Source organism: Lampetra fluviatilis, chromosome 20 (genome assembly GCF_964198595.1).
Source record: "Lampetra fluviatilis chromosome 20, kcLamFluv1.1, whole genome shotgun sequence".
Classification (NCBI taxonomy): Eukaryota; Metazoa; Chordata; class Hyperoartia; order Petromyzontiformes; family Petromyzontidae; genus Lampetra; species Lampetra fluviatilis.
Window position 1 is genome coordinate 2,516,285 of NC_136294.1, and position 23,117 is coordinate 2,539,401.

The following is a 23,117-nucleotide window of genomic DNA, read 5'->3' on the forward strand; positions in this document are numbered from 1 at the left end:
GGAGTGGCGATGTGGGTGGAGTGGCGCGTGAGTTGAGTGGCGCGTGGGTGGAGTGGCGCGTGGGTGGAGTGGCGCGTGGGCTGAGTGGCGCGTGGGCGGAGTGGCGCGTGGGCTGAGTGGCGCGTGGGCGGAGTGGCGCGTGGGCTGAGTGGCGCGTGGGCGGAGTGGCGCGTGGGCTGAGTGGCGACGTGGGCGGAGTGGCGCGTGGGCTGAGTGGCGACGTGGGCAGAGTGGCGCGTGGGCTGAGTGGCGCGTGGGCTGAGTGGCGACGTGGGCGGAGTGGCGCGTGGGCTGAGTGGCGCGTGGGCTGAGTGGCGCGTGGGCGGAGTGGCGCGTGGGTGGAGTGGCGCGTGGGCGGAGTGGCGTGTAGACCGAGTGGCGTGTGGGCCACGAAGAAAAGACTCTGATCTACGTGGTCAGGTGTCAAGTTTCAAGCCACGCATCGGACTATGAGACACACCCCCAGCTTCAGCCTTCGATGTAATTGAAAAATGAATTTTAAATTATCTCGAAAGTACGGGCACAGGATGTAGGTGGGTGGGGGTTGAGAGTCGCGTGTCCCAATGCCTCCCCGCCCACGTACTTCTCCTTGTAGTTGATGAAGATCTGGTGCAGGTTCTGTCCTCCGCGCTGCAAGATGTTGTGCTGAATTTCGGTGCAGAACGACCGGTGCAGCCTCAGCAGCTCCTGCCGAAAGCCGGACAATCGGTTTCCCGTCGTCGGGACGGGTTTTGCGCACGCCGCGTTCCCACGGGCGCTCGTTACCAACGGGGCCGCGCGACCGTTGAGGAGAAGGAATGAAACGGCGCCGGGCCGTCCTAGGAACAGGCCGGCGCGGCTCACATCTCATCTCCTACGTGTCGTGGCAACGCCGCGTTCGTGCGCACGGAACGCCGCATCTGCCGGCGAACGAATGAATGATGACCGAATGAATGAACGCAAAAGAGACCATGCCTTCCTACCTCCATGTTGCTGAAGATGGCATCGATATCCTTGTTCGTGAGCAATCTCTTCAGCGGCTGCATGAAGTGCTGCATCGGGGAGAGAGTGCATGGTAACGTGTGTATGCGTGTTCAACTTCTTGCCTACCGCACGTGGCCGACCGTGCTCATCGGAGGTGCGGTAAAGACTCGATGGCTGATTGAGCCGTGGGACAAATCACCCGTTGAGCGCGGGTACCGGAGCACGAGCGAGTGTTCACCGGTCGAACAAAATCAAGCATAAGACGAAGACTAAGATCCCCCTATTGCCTTAACAGACTGTAGGGGCAAGTGCTGTTAGCGTGTAGCACCTATGAAGGCCTACACGGCACACGACGGGGTGGGTGGCTCAGGGGAGGCTCAGGAACGACTCAGATAACCGTCGCTGATGTTGGCCGTGAACGGGAATCGAACTCCTGGACACCTGTGAAAAGCGCTTCAGAGGCTCATCGGATTCCTCCAGGATAAATGAAGATTCTGATTCTGAACTCGGGTTCGTAGCGCCGTGCGCTTACCGTTGCACTCTACGCGAAATTACGCACAGGCACGGGATGAAGTACCGCTTATAGAGTGAGAAGCACGGAAACCGGTCCCCTCCCTCGCGGCATGGAGCGCGGAGCGTGCGTGATGCGGCGAGCGTGCGTGATGCGGCGAGCGTGCGTGATGCGGTGTCGGTGGGCGAACGCCGTCCCTCACCTTCTCGATGGTCTCCAGCGTGTCCGTGTAGCGCCGCTCCGTCTCGCTGATTTCGTTCAGGCAGCAGTTCCTCCGGTCCTCGTCCCTCATCTGGCCTGGCTACACGCGCGAGCGGGGAACGTCAACGCGAGAGATTCCCGCACCCCCCCCGTGCCATCCCCTCTCCGTTGACAGAGATTTATATGAATCCCGTAATGTCAGCTATGCATGCATTCATACAATGATTTGTTTATTCTTTCGGATAGCCTCATTGAGTCTCAAATATATTTCCTTTTAATTCGTTTTCTGGACTGGGATTAACGCCTTACGGAAACGTTCTCTGTTGTCAGTGGCGTAAGCGTTTAGAGTTGGGCTCGTAGACGTTGAATCAATAGGTCAAAAAATTACTCGTAGACTAACATAGGACCCATTGAATAAAATTGGACCCGTAGACTTACACAGTATGTACAGTATGCATGCATGTTGAACTTTCTTTGCACCGTACGTAGCTAGCTGTGCTAATCGGAGGTGCGGGGGAAGGACAACAAACTAAACACAAAAATCAGTTCTAAAGAAGTTAGTTTCTATTTAGAATGGTCTTAAACTGGACCCACATATTTACACTGGACCCATAGACTTACATAAGACCCCATAGTCTTACAATGGACCCATAAACTAACACATGAACCCACATATTTATTAGGAAAAGGGAAACTTTGCCAAGTATGTATGTTCCTTGAACTTCTTTAGCACCGTACAAAGCCAACAGTGCTCAGCCATGGTAAATGGGGCGATGACGATGATGATGTCAGGAGATGTCAGCACTCTGCTGCCCTCACCGGAAGGATCGGCCTCATCACCTCCGACTTCATGATGTCCTCATACAGCTCGTCGCACTCCTCGTCGCCCGGCAAGTCGTAAATGTCATCCTCTTCATCCAAGTCGTACTCACTGCAGACAGAGAGTCGTCCATACACTCACACAGGGCCCATAGACCTACATAGGAACTATACACTCATACAGAGGCCCGTAGACTCACACAGAGACCAGTAGACTCACACAGGACCCATAGACTCCCACAAGACCCATAGACTCACACAGAGACACATAGACTCACATAGAGATCCATAGACTCACACAGAGGCCCGTAGACTCACACAGAGACCCGTAGACTCACACAGGACCCATAGACTCACACAAGACCCATAGACTCACACAGAGACCCATAGACAAACACAGAGACCCACAGAATCACACAGAGCCCCATTGACTCACACAGAGACCCGTAGACCCACACAGAGATCCATCAACTCACACAGGACCCATGGTCTGCTGCCTCAGCAGCAGACCATGCTTTCCCACCTTTCCCACCTGATGACGGACGCTTGTGTTGCGCCCGAATCGTCGTGATTTATTTTATTTTATACCTACGTGACTTTACCGAAAGAACCAAAGAGTATGGATTCCTGCAGTCACGAAAACTTCAAATCAAGATTGACTAACAAGCAATTGCACTATACACGTGCTGAATTTCATTTGTTAAAAATCAATGTCTTCAGACCCCATGGTCTGCTTGCTATTCGGGCGCCGCGGTGCCGAGATGTTAACTCCCTTGCCTGGTATGCAGGAGGTCGTGGGTTCGATCCCAACTTTGACACCTGCTGTATATTTGGAGTTTGCGTGTGTCTCCCCGTGGCCGCGTGGATTTTTCTCCGGGTCTTCCCGGAGAAAAAAATGTATATAAATGTACAAATGATAAGCCACATCGCTGAGCCATCGTTTGTGGCCAGATCGCTTCTGAAAAAGAGCTGTAGAGCTCAGTGGGCCTTTCCTGGTAAAATTTTAAAAAAGTTTATATTTTCTAGTTTTTTTAGAGCATATTTTATATTTTTCCCTTTAAAGCTGTAAGGGTTACTGACGAATGTGTTTATGGTTTTTTGATTGTTATTTAGTTGGTTCTTGTACGTACCTGTCAACCCCTTAACAGTGCCTAACTTATTACATACCAATTCAGACCTACAAAGTCCCGTCACAACGGAGAAACAACAAAAATATTGTTTTGCCTGTACAAGAACACGGGTAAACAGTATGGGTTGACAGGCATCCTTGGACAAGCACTGCCAACACGCGTTAGCAGCGTCGCCAATGAATTGTTTTGAGCGGCGAAAAAATAGTGGTGGTATTCGTTGCAGTGCCATCGGTTGCCGTAACATCCACAACCGCAGCATGGGGGCACCACAAATCTCCAAGATGAAAGGACAGATTCTTGAAGCGTCACCCACTACGATCTTTAGAGTCTCTCCAAATCCACATTTTGAAACACGCGTTGAGGTTTTTTACGCTCTTGTGGGGCTATAAGTGTCCACGTGATGGGCAACTTTGTTGAGCGGCTATCACTTGTGGGCAGGTCGCTTCTGGAAAAATAAGTGAATCCTTCAGCGGGCTTTTCCTGGTAGGATGGGGGGGGTGGTTTAGTTTTATTTCAATGTGTTTGAGTGATGTGTTGGCCTTTCTTATACTTTGCACTCCCAACATGTTTGTGCACTGTTTGTTGCTGTAACGTTCTTACGCCGTGCCCCTACTGGACATCTGTGACACAGAGCTCTGTAGCTCATCGGATTCCTCCAGAATGAATAAATATTCTGATTCTGAATGTGGTCAAAGAGGTTTTTGCTGGGTGTGTAGGCAAACTGACTTGACGAACCAACGTTTCCGTACGATTCTCGTATGGGAACAGAAACGTTCCTTCGGAAATTAACGGAGGTTGTCGCCACGAGTCATTCGTGTCATTGTTTTTTAATTTGCCAAGCTGCCTCGGGAGTTCTTTGCACCTTTGGACTTAGCTTCCTCGTCTCGTCACCAACACTGGCCCCCCATAGCAATAATTGCAAGCCGGAGTAGGTGCAGAAAAAAAAAACCACACGTGCACACACCACGACTTTGATCCTCCCCGCTAGCCTCCAATAATCTGTTGGGGCAAGTGCTGCTTAGCGAGCACTTATGAAGGACAGCACCACTCACGAGGTGGTGGTTTGACTTGACGAGCACTACGCCCGGCTGCCTTTCTCTTCCCAGCGCTGATGTGTTACACACTGTAACAAATTTATGGCTGAGTCGGTCTAGAGGAGGCCCAGGACCAGTTCAGATATTCGCCGGGAATCGCACTCAAGACCACCTTGATTGTAACGCGGTGCGCTAACCACTACGGCCACCGCTCCACCCACATACGCACACATACGCACACATGTACAGTACAAAGACAAATATCCCCCGTATAGCCTTAACAGACTGTTGGGGCAAGTGCTGTTAGCGAGCACCTATAAAGGCTAGAACGGTACACGATGGGGTGCGTGGCCAGCACCACGCCCGGCTGCCTTTGTTTCCCCAGTGGTGATGTTTTCACACCACACCAGGTACTCATTTAAGGCTGAGTTGGCCTAGGGGAGGCCCATGGCCGGTTCAGATAATTGTCACCGGTCTTGGCCGCGAGCGGGAATCGAACTCGGGTTGCCGCGTTCGTAGCGCAGCGTGACGCTAACCGCTACGCTACCGCTCCCACATGTACACACGTGTACACGCATACGCACACACGTGGGGTAAACTGGCCAGAATTGAAAGAGCAAACCGCAAGAACGCTTGACACGTGCGTTAACCCTTCTGGGAGAAGCCACGGTGACCATTTTACATACGCAGCTGATGGCTTTACATATGCAATGCACCGATAAATGTCAGCTCAGTGTGATCATAAAGGATTTCGTATCTCAACAAGCTAGTAAGCGAGCATCTTATTCACGACCATAGGAGGTGACAGAGACCGCGTCTCTATTTGTTTTAAGGAGAACTGGGATGGAAGGAGGTGAGAGAGACTGTGTCTATTTTTTTAGGGAGAACTGGGGTTGGAATATCAGATGAACAAATCAATTAACTCCTTAAATTATCTTAGAGACATAAACGTTCCAAGCGAATGACAACTAAATCTGATGATCGAGCTTTAAAAAGAATGCCGCGTACCAAATGCAAAAAAAAAAACTAAAAAACATTAACAATTTTACAGACCTCGACTATAAGTTTAACGATCATTTAGCGTACTTTGGAATAAGGTGAATTGCACTTTTGACACCTTAAAGATACAAGAAACATCGCCGAACCTCTGGGAAGGAAAGTGACCGCATGAGGCAAGTCGAGGCCATGCAGACGACTGCACGAAATGTAGCCAAGTTGGTGCAAGGCAAAGGGACAACATTGAAACAACTGGTTTCATCCTAAACATTCACCAAGGTTCTTGTCGAGTCTATTCATCATTCTCTTTTTAAACTCAGCTTTGGTCGCCACTCCCACTACCACTTACATTCATGCAATTTTTTTGCGGACGTGACAAATACAGCGAAATGGTGCAAAAAAAAATCCACAAACAACGGGCGGAAATTTGAACGAGGAGAAAATAAAAAAAAACCAAGAGACTTTAGAAACTGGACAAAAGAGACATTTTTGAATCTTGAATCGAGAGCCCAAATTTTGGCGATCCCAATCACCGCTGTGGGGTAAAACGTGAGACGAGCCTGCCTGACCGTGGACTCGTTCACCTGTAATTGTGGAGATGAACGTTTAGTGATCATGAACCCAGTTTAGTTGCGCTGCACAGAGACAGTGGGGAATTATGATCTCGTGAAGGAGCATAAACCACCATCACGCAAACTCCGGTCACACTCGCGGCGGCGGCTTTTGGCTGGTATAGCAAAAAGACGGTCAGTACATCGAGCTCTTTCAGATGTTCTTCCGAAGCTATCTGCAAAGCTCTTCCTTCCGATAATAGGAAATCACTTGAGCTGTGGACTTTTAAATCTAGATTGAAAACAAATTTCTAAACAACTGTTTAGTTTATTTTCCTACTCCCACACCTACGATAAGCACGGTTGTCTACGTATGGTGTGAAAGAAGTTCAACGTACATACAAACGTCAGACAAACTCATGGTGAACTCAGATGACACATTTGGCAGCCCAGGTAGAGCATTGCGCTCCGAAACGACATTGATTCATTATTTAATTTATTTCGGAACTTTGTTATTTTCACTTTTGTACAAAGCCCCTCCAGAGTCCCTATGATTCATGACGCTGCGTCGTGTTTCAACTCACTTTTTGGTTTCCACAAATAGGCGCTGGCTGTGATGTTGTTACCGCTGCCATCAATCGTAACGACCGGGGGGGGGGGGTAATAGGGCCACACCACCAACTACCAAGGAAGTAATTATAAGATATGTTGGGGGGAACACATCCCCCCCAATATTCAAATATGTTCAAAATGTACCCCCCCCCCCCCCCCATATATTGCTATAAAATAGATTTCTGTTCATATGATTGTGGTTATGGTTGTACTTTATTAATCCCGAATCTCTGCCATTACATACAATGAAACAATAAAAGGTAAAAAAAGAAAAAAACAGAGCAATGTAATACAATACACTCTTAGACATTATTGTAAAAAATAAAAAAAGTCCATCCCATGTGTTAGTTAAGTTTTTAATATTTTAGGCAGAAAATTCGTTTTCAGATTTAGATTTTTTTTTCTGGGGGCGCACCCCCAGACCCCCTGGAAGATTTGGTCCCCCCAATGTTGACTCCATGGCTACGGCCTTGACAACTACGTATATTGCTGCACTGACCTCTGCTGGGCCACGCAGAGGAATCTGCCGCCTACAACAACCTGTTTGTGCACGGTGGTCGCCCATCCAAGCACAATCCAGAGTCAAACTTGCTTAGCTTCGGCAAGAGGTCATTAGGTCATAGGTGATTTTTTTATTATTATCTATTATGGATGACAGAGGAATCAAGAATCGCACACGTCCCTCGAATGCCCTCTTGTGTTGTCACGCAAAAAAAAAACCACAACAGACAGTTGGGGAAATGACTCAGAGTCCACGTCTCGCGACAACCACGTCAAACGTCTCCACGATGACGAGGCAACTGTTGCAGTTTTAGAAGTGAGAAGGACGAGAAAGAGGAGGACGGGTTCTGAGAAGCCGCGAACGGGGAAAATTACTCACTCGGCCATCTCCTCCAGGCTGTGATAGATGTCTTCGTCATCTTCCAGGTCCTGGCTGGGAAATCCACTGCGGAAGGGAGCGTGGGCGACGAGACGGAGACAATTTCAAAATCGCGGCGGCGTCTTTTTTTCCCGCTCGGTCTTTTTTGCGCAACGGACCCCCGTTCCCTGTGCCGCCGGAATAACGACGAGAGACCCGAGACTGGCGGGTAGCCGCGTGAGCGCACGCGTTCATGACGACGCAGGGGAAAGCTGGGGGTGACACAGGCGTTTCACGGTCATCGACAACCGTGATGCTTCTCAGAGCTGTGCAATCGCCCCGTGACAATGTTTGCCCCAATTGGGGCGAGAGAGGTAGCGTGTGTCGCGGAACGTAAATCCGAGATGGTGAAATATTTCCTCCGTTTGTTGTTTATCGTTTGAATACCATGTTTGGTATTTTTTTGGGGGGGTGGGACGGGGTGGGGGGACGTCTCCAAACGTCACTTCGAATAACTTTGGTGAGTGCGCATCTCCCAATTATAACGTTACTGCGTTCTTAACGCCCGTCTCCGTTTAGCTGTTACGTGTTCCTCAATGTTTGTATTCACGGCCTGTAACAGCTGTGGCACACGGGTCTTCTATAAACAAGTCGCTTTTGTCCAGAATCTATTTGATGATATATAATGTGCCACTGATGTCAGCTGTAGCTGAGAAAATTATTCAGGCCGCTGGGTTCTTAACCCAGTCCGCTAAACGCTGCATCAGCATTCGGCCGACATAATAAATGAGAAATCGATGATGATGATGATGATGCTGATGATTCAGGTCAGGGTTCGTGGTACTGTTCGGGTTCGAGGTTGCGATAGCCATTCCTACCCGATGCCTTTTTTCTGCACCACAGCGGAGTACGAGAGCTTGGAGAGTGCGTTGATCACCTGTCAACACACGGGGTACACACGGGGAACACACGTGGAACACGCAGTGTACACACAGGGTAAATACGGGGTAGACACGGGGTACACAGAGTTAGCAATTCCCACTTAGTCAATTGAATCATAAAGTCCACATTCATTTCTGCTCAGTGAGAAATTATCTCAATACAGCTTGAGATCATTTGAGGGGTATGGGAAGGGGCAGCCTAATAGCATGGGGGGGGGGGGCTGGGAGGGCAGAGCCCCCCTCTTGACAGGTCAGCCCCCCTCCCCCCCCCCGTTCTAAATTCTTACTGGTACAGTATCTACATAGCGGAAGAGAGCCGGAGCAGAACACACGTTGGATAAAAGCAGACGGCATCCGTTTAAGGTTTGACGTTGTGCCGTGCCCCCCTCTGTATTTTTTAATGCCCCCCCACCCCCATCGCCCGCCATCTCTCCCATCCACCTCGAAACAATTCTGCTGTGGTGGCGGCGCTTGGAAAGGAAAGGGAATTTGAGGACCTCCGGTCAGAGCTATCGGTTCATTCTAAAATGACCCACATTTGTCGATCGCACCGCCAAGTTAAGGCCTCCTCCCGTTCGGCATCGACCGCGAGGATCGTGCCACGGCCGGTGCTGAAGGGGCGCCAGTGCACCGGTTCGGATATCAATCTCCACCGATGCGAGCCGAGGTGGGAAATGAACGGCCACGTTCGTTGCGAAGGGCGCGCTAACTGGCTGCGCCATCACCTCGTCCCACGCAATAAATGCGCCGCCCGTTGTTCCGTCTGGAACAATCACCACACTCGCAGCAGTTCTATGGATTGTTGTGATTTGGGAGCTGCAATTATATGTTTATCGACCAGATTGCAATTTTTCCCACTTATTTAGCTTTTCCCATCGCTCCGTTCAACTGGATGTAAAATCAGCATCTCGTTTGCATATCATTTGCGTGTGCGGTAAGCGGTCAATTCACCAACGCGCGATCGGAAGCGCGCGCCATGCAAGCGCCAAGAATCGGGCAAAAACCCTGCGAGAAAAATCTGCACCGGGCATGGACACCACCTCCCATCACCAAGTCACACTGGCCAGCGGGGCGAAGTATGGTCAAACAAATCCACGTGACCAACATGGGGCAGAGAACACTTCATTCGAAAGTGGATTGACGAATGGCTGAAAAGAATAATATTCTTTGAATCGGTTTTAATAATAAAAATAATAAAAAGTTCCAGCTTGGTTCCTCTCTGTATACATCTGTGAAAAAAAAAAACATGCGGCTGGACACGAGCCGTGACAGGCACGCACGCGCCTGCAGTAAATGTGAGAATGGGTCACGGGTTTCATGCACATCTATGATTAGTGCAGCGGCGGGCCGGAGGAATGAGGCTCTTCCCAGAAACCAGCTTCCCTTCCTTGCCCCCAGCAGGGCCAGTTAGGAGCAGACGTCGAGTTGCCCAATGACATTTCCTCTCAACGCCTCCCTCAAGGCTGCAACTCCTGACAGAGCCGAGTCAGCGGCTCCCCGCTCCGTCGTGCGCGGGTTGGGTAGTGGCGGTTCGGTGCATCGGCGGTGGAAATTTCACATCCCATCCGGTGGGGACCAGTGTCTCATTTTCAATGCTATAGTTGATTTCCCTAAAGTGGTACTAATTTAATCAAGCAGCAGGGATGATGATGATGATGGGCTGGGTGACCTCTTTCCTCGCCCCCTCTCGCCCCCCACCACCTCCCCTGATGAGAACCAGAAGGTCAAAATCGGTCCACATTGTGCTTCGTAAAACAAGTCTGCTGAATAATATTAGTTGGGAAAGTAGGCTAATGGACTAAGAAATAATACTGCATATGTATGAATGTTATCTATATGTGGAGATAGAGCGGAGTTGTGCCTATATTTTATTTTAAGAATATCACAAGTTGGGTTTCGATTGCAACGCACATCATCAGCGAAATTATTGTCTTCAACTTGCACTATTATTTATTTTATGTTCCCTTAGGGGTGTCCTCAATGCAATCTCCCAACGCAGGATGCCACCGTTTAATAGGCTACGCTTCCACGCTCCCCCGATATATAAAAAATATTTTTTTGCTTTTGCCTTTTCAGCAGCAAGCGGCAAGAGCCGATGACTAAGTACGAAGCAAATAAAGGATCTGTGACTCGATTAAACAAACAAAAAGCAGCCGTGAGGGCGGTGCGTACGCTGCCGCTTTAAAAACCGCAGTGGGCCCGCGGAGGCGAGGCGGCAGCGGAAGTTGATCCTGGGTTTTTTTTTCTGTGTTGCTCTCTTATCAGTCTCTCGCCAAGGCCCGGCCGGCTTCCTGATTCGTGAAAGTCATTTAAAATAAGGGAAACTTGAATTACGGCGAAGTTTGTGGGCCGCGAAATGTATGGGGCCAATGCAAACGCTCCAGCTGGAATTCTGGCAGATGGGCATTTTTCATTCCTTTCATCACACTTTCCAAATAGGGATTAAAGCATCAATGCAATTACTCCTTCTGTCTGTTTCTGCAAAGGGATGGGAGGGGTAATGGTAACGCTCGTAAAGCTGACCCAATATGAGCTGAACTTTGGAATATGGTTGTGTTGCTATTAGGGACTTACTCGATAGAAAACCGACCAAACTGATCAAAGGCACCGCCCAAAACTTAAACTCACAAACCAGAGCAAAGGGGACTACGGAATTAGCTAAGAACAAAATGGCTTTTGTCTTGGCAGTTACCCATCAGCTTCTATACCTCTAATTGAATACCTGCAAAGACAGAACGTATGCATTTTGCTGACGTGTTTAAACAATCTTGCATGGTTCAGCTGCCTAAACGTTGGCAAAAATGCCTAGTATTTTCCCAGGAAAGGATAAGGTTGGACTATGACAACGGTTTCAATGGGACACACCTTGCTGATATGATGTAAATAAAATCAAAACCAGTCTCATCTTGCCTGATTTTTTTTAACCCAATATGCTACTCAAAAGCTTTCATCTTGAACACCCAGAGGCTGGTAAATGAAACATGATTAATTTGAATTTTATTTTTAATTGAAGACCTCGCCCAGTGCGATCGCTTGCAAGAGGGAGGAAACCGGATGACCCAGAGAACAGCCCAGCACCGTGGCGTACGACGCTGGCACCTCCTGACGCACAACTTGCAGCCCCACGCCTATAACACCTGGCAAGCGCTGCTGGGTGCCCTTCCAACTTGCGAATCGGGCTCAATTCTGCTTAGCTTCCAAGATCCGATGAGATTGGGTGCATTCAGGGATATTTAATGCGGGCCAATATTTTTTTTATTTTCTAAGTAATTGTTGCCGATTTAACTCAGAGATAACACGAGTCATACAAATTGTGTGATGCGAGCGCGTGTTAGTGGTGAAGTGTTTCGCGCAAAACCCGAATAACATGAGTGGTATCTGAACTTTTCCGGGGCCTTCCTCTCGGTTGATTTTGCCATAAATGAGAACTTGGTGCTGCGTGTAAACAGCAGCAACGGGGAGACTAATGATGATGCCTGTGCACAATGCAGGCCAGATGACCCCTCTGTGTGGCTGTTCAGCCCTAATAGGTGCTCGCCACAACAGTCGGCATGGCTAAACATGGGACATCTTTCTTTGTGTGTGTGTGCAAGCACGTGGGGAGTGGTGGTGCAGCGGTTAGCACACTACGCTATGAACCCAGCCACCCGAGTTCGATTCCCACTCATGGCCAACACCAGTGACGATTATCAGAACCGGTCCTGGGCCTCCTCCCCTAGGTCAACTCAGCCTCAAATGAGTACCTGGTGCGGTATGTCAACAGCACGTGCCCCAACAGTCTGTTAAGGCTACATGGGGAATTTTTGTCTTTGTGTGCAAGCACACGCGTGTCTCGTTTCTTCCTCCTACATTTAGGGTGTTACAGTCGTAGCGGGTGGAGGGGTGAAGTGGTAGTGGAGTGGTTAGCGCGTTGCCCTATGGTGCCGGAGACCTGAGTTCAATTCCCAGCCAGGGCTAACTTCAGCGACGAGTAACATCTCAACCGGCCTCGGACCCTCGCCCATTTCTCCAACCCAGCACGGTGAAGTATGGTCATACAACTCAATTTAGCTTCCTAAATGCCAGTGCATGTATCATTACAAACATGTCTCAGCTGCCGAATGGCAAGATACGACGTAACTGTTTTAGAACCCCCAGTGTTGGTGTCTTATCGGTGATGGAACAAAAAGAAAATGTTGTTTGAGCAATCACACATTCACATGTCACGGATTTCCCAGGTGTTTTTGTGCAAGCAAAAAGGCCACGCATGAATGACAAGTTTCCACATTCAATACAAGTGGGCTGGCTCAGTTGCACCAATGAGACCGTGTCCCCCATGGGAGATCGCAAGCAAGATCAGCATTTGGCCAGAATGCATAAATAAATCGCGCAGCATGCTTTTAGCAGCGTTACCAGACGTGACTTCCTTCACTTGGCTCAGCTTTCCAGCCGTGTTAGTGTTAAGAAGAAGCACACTGTGAAATGCGATACATATAACAGACGTTTGTTTTAAATGGTCCACGTTGAGCCATGCCTGCATTAAAATTAATTCTAAAATATTTTAAGAGGGGAGGAAGGGGAGATGGATGGGGGGGCACAGAATGGAATTTGAGGACAATCCTGGAGACTATTGTGACTCATGGAATGTGGGCACCCATACCCTGGTGCTGAACTTGAGTCATTACTGGCATCACTATCGAAGCCATGTCAAAGTGTGGCACTAATTCATACAGCTCCTGGCAGCTGGGACCAGGATTAAACCTGGGACCAGTTTAAGGGGTCCCCCGTTTTTTTCCCTTAAAATTTAGAATCAACATGCGTTCAGAGTATTTGGCTGCTATAAATTTCCACATGGAGATAAGCCACTTCACTGAGCTATAACTTGTGGCGGCCAGGTCACTTCTGAAAAAGAGCTATGGAGCTCAGTAGGCCTTACCTGGTAGAAATTATATTTTATTTTTATTTTAGAGATATGTGAGGTCTTTGTTTAAAGAATGCACGTAAGTTTGAGACACCATCATCAATCACATTGACTGTTAAAGAGAAGCGTGGCTTTGGCAGGACACATCCATGGCTAGAACGACGGTGGTCGAGTCTAACGACGGAATGGCAGCCAAACGAGAGGAATCGCACCCGAGAGGTGGGTTAAATCAACTCGCGTCCAAGTGTCCAGGTGGTCTGCTACATCGTAAGATTTTTTTATCCAGTGGTGAATTGACCATGATCAGGGGTCGGCAACCAAAGGTGCTCGTCTTACCTTTGCGAAATCCCGCACTTCGAAGAGGTCGAACGGGTCAAAGAGCTCGGTGTGGTGCATCCCGAATCTGTTGACGCAGGTGTTGATGAACATGCGGATGTTCCTCAAGCACAGGAACTGTGGGAGGAGCGGTTGGGAGAATGGTGGGGAAGAACAGCCGCACGCTCGGATGTCAAGTTCATAAAAACGCAATGTGTGAATATTGATACGTACATTACGCACACACACACATATATATAAATGCACATACACGAATAATATTTAACTTAAATGGTCGCGTGCAAAATAATCATTTGCAGCCCTTGCATGTTCCCCGTATACACCAACCTGCGCTGACCGGTACGGTAGAGTATGGTGAAATGACCTCCACGACCCGCACATGCGTATACTAAGCCAAAGATCCCCCGTATAGCCTTAGCAGACTATTGGGGCAACTTGCGGCCCCACACATCGTGTGCCGTGTCGGCCGTGTCGGCACACGAGGTGATGCGTGACCAGCACCACACCCGGCCACCTTTGTCTCCAAAGTGTCGATGTTTACACACCGCACGAGGTTCTCATTTGAGGCTGAGTCTACCTAGGGGAGGCCCAGGCCCAGTTCAGATAATCGTCACTGGTGGCTGTGAGTGGGAATTGATCCCCGGTTGCAGGGTTTGTAGCGCAGTCCGCTAACCACTACACGACCGCTCCCCACACATACATACATCCACACAGACTCTTTCAAACATCTACACAGAGATACTATCTCACGGTGGCGAGGAGATGTTTATCTCCCTCGCCGACAACTACCCTGACGATGCCTATATATTCGGAGTATTCAACATGAATGGAAGAATCCATGAGTGACGTTAATGGGAACAATAGCCGTGGTCGTAGCGATGGCCTCATGCCATTGTCAATTATTGGATGGTAGCAGTTCGGTCCAGAGGATTCTAAAGCAGCTCAGCAAGGAGGCATCAAATTAATGTTATTTATTAGAAAATAAGAATTAATATTTATTATAACTAAAATAAGGAAGTTAAAACTTACAGGACATTCAGATCTGTCTTTACCAATGACTTTTGTTACAGTACAATATTAGATATACATACATACATATGCATTCAGACATTGTTAAAAATGCATTGTGTAGAGAGTAATGAGGTGGGGGCATGTTTCCCACTGTTGCAGATCACGTCAGCTGCAGACAGCAAAACCCTATCCCTCTCCGCATGCGACCTGGACCGCCGGCAGAATTTCCATCGCTAACTTGACCACCTCACCCACCGCCTTATCTCTCTTGTCGCCCACTTGGCACGTTACTTCATAACAACCAAACACATCAGTTCCCGCGAACAGAAACATACACGCACGCCCTCGCACAAGATGAAAATCCCCCGTGTAGCCTGAACAGGCTTTTGGTGCAACTGCTGTCAGCAAGCAGCACCTATGAAGACCGGCACGGCACACGAGGGGGTGGGTGGCTGGCACTATACACATCGCACCAGGTTACTCATTTGAGGCTGAGTCGACCTAGGAGAGGCCCGGGACCGGTTCAGATAATCGCCAGCGCGCTAACCACCGTGCCACCGCTCCCCAACACACGCACCCACCCACACGCTCGTGCGTGCGATTCTGACTCATTTAATTCAGATTGAGGGCCGAGAAAGCCTCTTCGTTTCTTTTCACTGCGAGTCGCAGCCGTCACACAGGCACACTGGTGACCCTTTAGTGTTGCACGACACTTACAGATCCTGCTTTTTGCGTTGGATTTGTTTGTCCTTCCACATGCACCTCCGGTTGGCACGCTTGGCTACGTACGGTGCGAAAAAAGTTCAGTATAAATATGTCCCAAAGATCCTGAACGGCACACGCGACCCCTTCTGCCGAGGCAGAAAGGTCGTGCCGTCAGTGAATTGATGTCATTGTCTTATGACCTCTACGAAATTAGAGACAGGAACGCACGGCGGAGAGAGAGGCCCTCACACAGCAATGGAATCGACAAAGGGTGATGATGTACATGCAACATAAGCACAATTATCGTCATAATGTATATGTATGTATGGTGAACTTCTTTTGCACCGTACGTAGCCAGCCGTGCTAACCGGACGTGCGGGGGAAGGACAACAAACTAAACACACAAAGCAGTTCTACAGAAATTAGTTTTAAATCTAAATGCAAATGTGCATTAGCTCCCAGTGACTTCCGAATATCCGAAGGAAGAGCGTTCCAGAAACCGCGCGATGCGGCGACTGTCTTTGTTTGATGGTTAGCCAAAAAAACAAGTGACAATGATCATTTACAGCCCGTGTATCAATCGACTGTTGCACGCAGCATCAGTCACGGGGGTTTGTTTGACCTTACTTCACCACGCTGGTCAGTGCCTGGGTTGGCGAAGGTGGGCGGTGTGCCCCACTGATGTGAGCCGTGGCTGGGATTCAAACTCAGGTCGCCGGGTATCACGAGTACAGCAATTTACCCGCACGATTGGAGCGACAAGATCAACTCGTGCGGCGTGTTGCGTTCGTGAGGGATGGCGACGGCTCGGAGAGGCCCTCGTCCGGCAGTGCATAGAGCACGGCTGACGATGTACATGGGCGTAGATCAATACCCGGCGTGTATTGATCCACACGGCAGCCATCACAGTGAATTAGCCGAAAGCAAGCTTTCAAGTAGCCTGCCAGATGCACATTGTGGAGACTAACGTCCCTCCGTTATTTTCCGCTATTGCCGACCCACAGCTGAGGCTGGAGACCTGGGTATGACAGCTTCACAGCACTTAGGGTTCTCCCAGCGCAAATCAAAACATCCATCTCCCTAAGAAGGTCCCAGCGACGTTATTCGCGCGAGTGAAACGACAGAGGCCATTTCGTACAAGAATCGGTTTTAACGGGTCGTGCTAACGAGTTATTTCCCGAAAATGTAATGACCGCTGCCTAGACGTAAATTACACGCACACTTAGCCACGGGTCTACCTAGCAAATGAAGCAATTTCTGCAATGGATTCTGTGCGTATGAAGTTAATGGGTCTTTAATTTCGTGCTAAGCCTGGATTAGCAACAATGCATCGCAATGCCTGAGTGTTGTGTTCATTGTTCTTCAATGCGACAAAGGATTCGCACAACGCACTCCTTGTGACTGTCTCGTGAAATGGTGATGTAAAAAAGAGAACACATTGGTTGATACATTTTGACTCTGACCTGATATCGGTAAACATTTCGTATTTATACGAACCGTGCGTGTAAGTAAAATTATCTTGATAATTGGTTCTTTACCCTTCTATCTGGCAACAAAACTGACACCTTTTTACAAGGAGTCATGTTTGCATAGACCGCAATACCTGCAGTCATAATGCAAACCAAAAACATTACTCTGATAATGTGCAAGGACAGTGCACATTATCAGAGTTATGTTCTTTTGTTTGTATTATGACTGCAGGTATTGCGGTCTATGCAAACATGACTCCTTGTAAAAAGGTGTCAGTTTTGTTGCCAGATAGAAGGGTAAAGAACCAATTATCATATTTTTACTGGCAGGTTCCCATAGTGTAAAATTATCTTTGTAAGTGTGTGGTCAATGCCCAGCACATTATAAACATTCAGTGCATTTGATGAAACTGTGTTGGCAGTGGTGCAAGAGCACAACAAAGCAACAACACAACGTGGATGTTGGAAAAAAAAAGGCTACTGCTGTTTCTTGGCGCGACGTTTTAGCCCTTCTAGAATCATCACTAGAATTAAACAACAATCACTGAAACCACAATCATCCATACGATGTACTGGATGCGCGCAGTGATACGCAAAGCATACGGAATGCTAATGACATGCTTAACATTGAAGTACTCTTACGCATTACAAGTCGTGTATCATTTCACCACTTTTGAAACCCCGTGCCGTATATGGAGTGGTGCATTGGCGCGTTGGTTCGTGGTTAGCGCACGATGCTCTTAACCCGGCGTTCAGAATTAAATCCCTACCATGGCGAACATAAGTGGTGAGCAATATCTAAATCGACCCCCTTCTGCCCCCTTCACTTAACCCAGGATGGCGAAGTATCGTCTAAAAATCCCTGTGACTGATACGGTGTGGAGAAGGCTTCATCCACCAATGGATTGACAGAGCACTTTAAGTAATTCTTATTTAATATTAAGCATTTAACAATTCCCCTACCCTAGCACACGAACTCAACGAATTGCCATGATTAAGGATAGGCATTCAATTTGAGAATCAATCCTGAAGAAGCATTAGGATTCATAATTTGGGTAAAATTTACGTAAGTGGTTTTTAAATCCTGTATGATGTGAAGGCCCATATGTTCTAAATACAAAAAATAGGTCTTATTACTTCCGTAATCAATTTTAATGCAAAGCTTTTTTTAATCCACACTAAATTTGCCTTGTACCCATGATAACCATGTACTGCACTGTTCATCGATATTTCTCTCCCAACGTTGTTGTTGTTTGTATCCGAGGTCTCCCTTGAAAAAATTAAAATATCCAGGCTCGCTTGGTCACAAGAATGAGGATGTGCGTGCACTTATTTGTTGTTAAAATGCTGCGACATCTCAAATGGACTTGAGAATATCCAGGAAATTCAAACATGCACATATATAGGTATGTACGTTGAACTTCTTTCACACCGTACGTAGTCAACCGTGCTAATCGGAGGTGCGGGAGGACAACAAACTAAAGACATCCATAATCAAGGTTTTTTTTTACGCGATTTAACCCAACAAAACCTCTACTATGGATAATATTCGTCGCGAAAGCCTACGTGTTAAACAAACTAAACACACACGTGTTTAAATTTAGATTTAAAGCTTTCGTGACTGCAGGGATTCATATTCTTGGTTCTTTCGGTAAAGTCACGTAAAAGGGAAATAATAAAATAATAGAATATAAGTATATTTCTTTAAGTATATTAATACTATTTTATTAATAATAAAATAATATAACAGAAATACTTTTTTTTCAATATATTTATATTATTTTATTATTTCCCTTTTACGTGACTTTACCGAAAGAACCAAGAATACACACGTGTTTGTAATGATTTCTCAGAAGAGATCACGGGGGAAGAATAAAGGGAACAATGGTATCAACGTGGGATGGACACCACCACAGCGGGAACACAGCGGCGCGTTCAGCCAACAGTCAGCAAAGAGTCCCAGCACCAGCAGGGCCCCAGGGAAATCCAGAAAACGCAACAGAACCAAAAAAGCCCACGGCCCCCCCCCCAGGCCACGAAGCCAACAGCCCACACGACCACCACCACTCGCCGCCATCAAGCACAACCCACCGCCGCTACCAACCAACCACAACCCTCCTCAACCACCACCGCAACCAACGCGATCATTATTTCGTACACTTGTGCATTTGCGCCATATTTAATAGAGCGAGGCTGTCGCGAAGGCGCTGCGTTTCACGGACGCGGTCTGCAGGAGTTTCACGGTGGTGGTGGGGGGGGGTCGAAGTTGCAGAGGGTAATTTGTGGGATCACTCTTCGAACTTGTGAAATTTGGGCCGCGATTCCGGCACACGCGCCGCATTTCGAATGATGTCAGGGGATCTTGAACATTCCCCGTGAAGCGGGCGGCGAACGGTATTCCACGGTCAACGCGCCCGCCGTAGTAACCGGGGTGGCCTGTCGGGTACGAACCACGAACCTCTCCAGCAAGTGGCGAACGCTTTGCCGCTGGGCCATATCGCTGCCCCGATACAACTACCACCGCCCACTCCCAATCTACACTCAGCGCTACTATAAAACGATGTGAATTTTTTTTTATTAAATTTTACCAGGCAATGCCCACTGAGCTATGTAGCTCTTTTTTCAGAAACGACCTGGCCTCAAATGATAGCTCAAAGAAGTTGCTTATCACGTAGAAGTTTATAATAACCAAATACTCTAAACGCATGTTTCTAAATGCGGAGGGAAAACCCGGATAAAAATCCACACGACCACGGGGAGAGAGAGAGACACGCAAACTCCAAATATACAGCAGGAGTCAAGGTCGGGATTGAGCCCACGACCTCCTGCATAGCAGGCGAGGGAGTTGACATCTCGCCACCACGGCACCCCGATCCACCACCACTACCCACCAACACCATCCACCGCCACCACACAGCATCCACTCAATCACCATCAACCACCGCCACCAACCATCCACAACCCCATGCTGCTTCACCAAATTAGGATGCAAAAGGTGTGGAGCCATTTTCTCCCTGTGGGTCGGATGGGACTTTCAATCAATTACCTTTGGCAGGCAACCACACAGCAACACACACTGCAGCCACTTCCGTAACTGCAGTGACTCAGCACGTGAACATTTTCAACTCAGTCTTGTTGTCAGATAAACAATATTCACCTCCAGTACCAGATTAGTGCCGCTTACAATGTTTGCAGTGACGATTAAATATCGTGTGCGGGCCATTTCCAAGCGGTTAGGCCTCATGTAGCCACCGGAGTTGCTACCTATCCTGCTTTTTCCCAGCATCATCCTCTTTGTCGTGGGAAATCTGAAAACCGTTCCAAGGACATTAAAAGTCCCCCGTTTTTTGCACAGTTGCATAATGATACACCACTCTAGCCGACCCATTACCACGTAGCCCTCTCCTCATCTGCTACCGCGAGACACTCTCCTTCTCGCGACCTGTGCCGGTTTATGCACCACCTCAAAGGTGGCAACCCAAAGTGGTTGAGATTAACCATACCCCCAGTACGGAAAGTCTACGAACGGATTCCCTTCTTTTTAACACGTAGGCTTTCGCGACCATTATCATCACATTTTTTTGTTGGTTAGCTCCGCGTAAATATAAACGTGTCGTTGCTTTCCAACACACCAGTGTTGCTGTACTAGTAACTCATTGCCACGTTCTGTTCACGTGACAAACCTTACTAATTAGCTGTGTCGGGTGGTGGCAGGTTTAACGACACATTTATATATTTACGCGCTCTAACCCCCCAAAACCTCCCCTCCCCTCTATTATAGATTCACTTCGCCACGTGACCTGGTCGCGCGCTTCACCTGGGACATCTGCGGACGAAGGTTGATCTCCTTGAGGGGCAGGCTGCCCGGCTCGACGTTGTTGAGCAGCTGGCAGAGGAGGACCCCGTCGCGCAGCACCTGGGCGAGCTCGAACACCTGCGAGTCATCCTGCACGGCGCGGTGGCTGGGGGGTAGAACCCTGCAGGCCACCAGCCACGCGGCACACTGCCGCCACAACCTGCCCTCTTCCTCCATGGCTTCTGCACGGCCGGTGGGGAGAGAGGAATGCGACAGGAGTGGTCCCCCCACCACAAGGTTTCGTTAACTCCGATGAACGATCATCGACTCCTAGGCAGAGTTGAACATTCGGACGGCTCCTAGACCGAGTGTACATTCGGACAAAGTTGTCATATTTGGGACGGAGCACCCAGTCCGTGCCATCCTGATAAGATTTCAACATTTGACCGATGTTACAGCGCTCACTGATTCGCTCCTGTCACTTGCTCACAGGCGGTCAGTCACTTCCGTTTCACTCTTTTAGCGCTGCTACCACGGTTACCCCATACCATGGATGCCGTTCCAAATCAGGTGTCCCATATGCAAGTAATAATCCAGGAACAAAAGATATATTTTTTACTGTTCCTATGTTTTCCACTTTATTGATTCCTCCACCCATGTTGATCACTCGGTCTCTACCAGGCCCCACTGTGTTCGACCACCACACGGCAAGTCACAACCCTTATCTCTGCTTCATAATAAACTGACTTATCTCTCTGCTTCTTTCCATGTTCTGCCTCACATGGTCTTGTTTCCCGTATTCGTATAACCTTGCTCAATCGTTGTCACTTTTGAAATTACACCTTCAATTTGGATGTTTGTTTCTGGCCATTTGGCTCTTTTGGACTTTGAGTCTGTGCTCAGCAACTGTGCTTTGTAATAACGTGGTCTAATGAGCCTCATAAGTAAGAAATTAAGGCTAATATACACATAAACACTGTACACATTAAACGTACGTTAGAAAAAAAAAACCACAGCCTAATAAAATAGATTAAATAAAATAGAGAATGTGTTGTGAATGATAAGCCAGCAGAAGTACAATTAATAAAAACACTATTCATTAACTCCGCATGATAGCAATGTGTACTTGACTGACGTTTTCAACAATAAGCCGTCATTATAACATCGCCAGAGAGGGCTAACCATCTCCTAGCTGAACTATTCGGTACAGTACTTCTAGGAACTGGACATCTCCACGTGGTACCCGATCAAGATATACTATTGAGTCTCAGTGAGGTTCAATGTTCAGAGATTACGGTAATTACGTTGCCATTATATAGTGCTACATTATTACGTACTTTATATATTAGTAATGCAATATACATTAGTGTACGGTGTCTAATGCATATAAGCTGTTGTTATTGAGCGAACAATGCATTTTCTAATGATGTAGAAGTCCTAAAAAGCTAACATTTAGAAAATACTTTATTCAACCCCACGCTTATCAGGAGAACGTCTGAGATCACATCTTGTCACATTCGAACGCCACCAATAGCAGTTCCAGCAGTTCAATTAATAAAACAAAGCAGGTTGAAGACACATCAAACCCAAACAATTGGGCCATCTATTTGGTTAAGTAACACTCGTTGGTAACAGCATGCCACGCGCACACCACGGTGATGCACCCGACTCCTCAACAATATCAATCCACCGCCCTTTCTATATCAATATTAAAGGGCTCCCTCCTCCACCACGCGGTGTGGGTCATAATTAGAGGTCGTTCGACGGGGGCTGGTCAGTGGGTTAAGGAGATGGGAGTAGAACCGGTTCATATATCACTCGCCACTGATCCTGGCCGTGGCCCGGGGATACATAGAACTGAAGATCCTCGAGTTCGTATCGCAGTGCAGCGACAACCGCTTTACGAGAGCACGTAAAATCGCACGCAATAAAATTATCTCCGTCAAATTACTCCCCCCCCCCGCCGCCGTATCTCTGATGAGCTCGGTTGGCTACGTACAGTGCGAAAGAAGTTCAACATGCGTGCGACAATCTTGCAAGCAGTTACATACACTTTACAAATTGTTGGTGTTGATGGTCTGTGATAGGGGCCATCACAGACTACGAAGGCCGTTTGACAATCCAATGCTGGATGAAAATCCACTGCTGGATGGGGGCCTGCCCTGCACCGTGTGAACCATGGTGGGTCATTTGGCCATACTTCACCACGCAGGTCAATGAGGAAGTATCCAGGATAAACACACGCACTGTATGCTGTCGTCAAAAGAACAACAACAATTATGC

The 23,117-nt window shown here is 48.1% G+C and overlaps 1 protein-coding gene across 1 annotated transcript in view; it reads right to left on the reverse strand.

The window, feature by feature from the left end:
- Positions 1-23,117, reverse strand: part of LOC144937842 (guanine nucleotide exchange factor VAV3-like) — a 44,426-nt gene that overhangs the window by 20,837 nt on the left and 472 nt on the right. The window contains exons 2-9 of the mRNA XM_078865359.1: positions 20,856-21,076; positions 13,854-13,970; positions 8,555-8,613; positions 7,698-7,763; positions 2,495-2,606; positions 1,677-1,775; positions 963-1,031; positions 584-687 (exon numbers count right to left, since the gene is read on the reverse strand). Coding sequence (XP_078721485.1) covers positions 584-687; positions 963-1,031; positions 1,677-1,775; positions 2,495-2,606; positions 7,698-7,763; positions 8,555-8,613; positions 13,854-13,970; positions 20,856-21,071 — 842 coding nt within the window. The 5' untranslated portion in view covers positions 21,072-21,076. The remainder of the gene's footprint in view (positions 1-583; positions 688-962; positions 1,032-1,676; positions 1,776-2,494; positions 2,607-7,697; positions 7,764-8,554; positions 8,614-13,853; positions 13,971-20,855; positions 21,077-23,117) is intronic.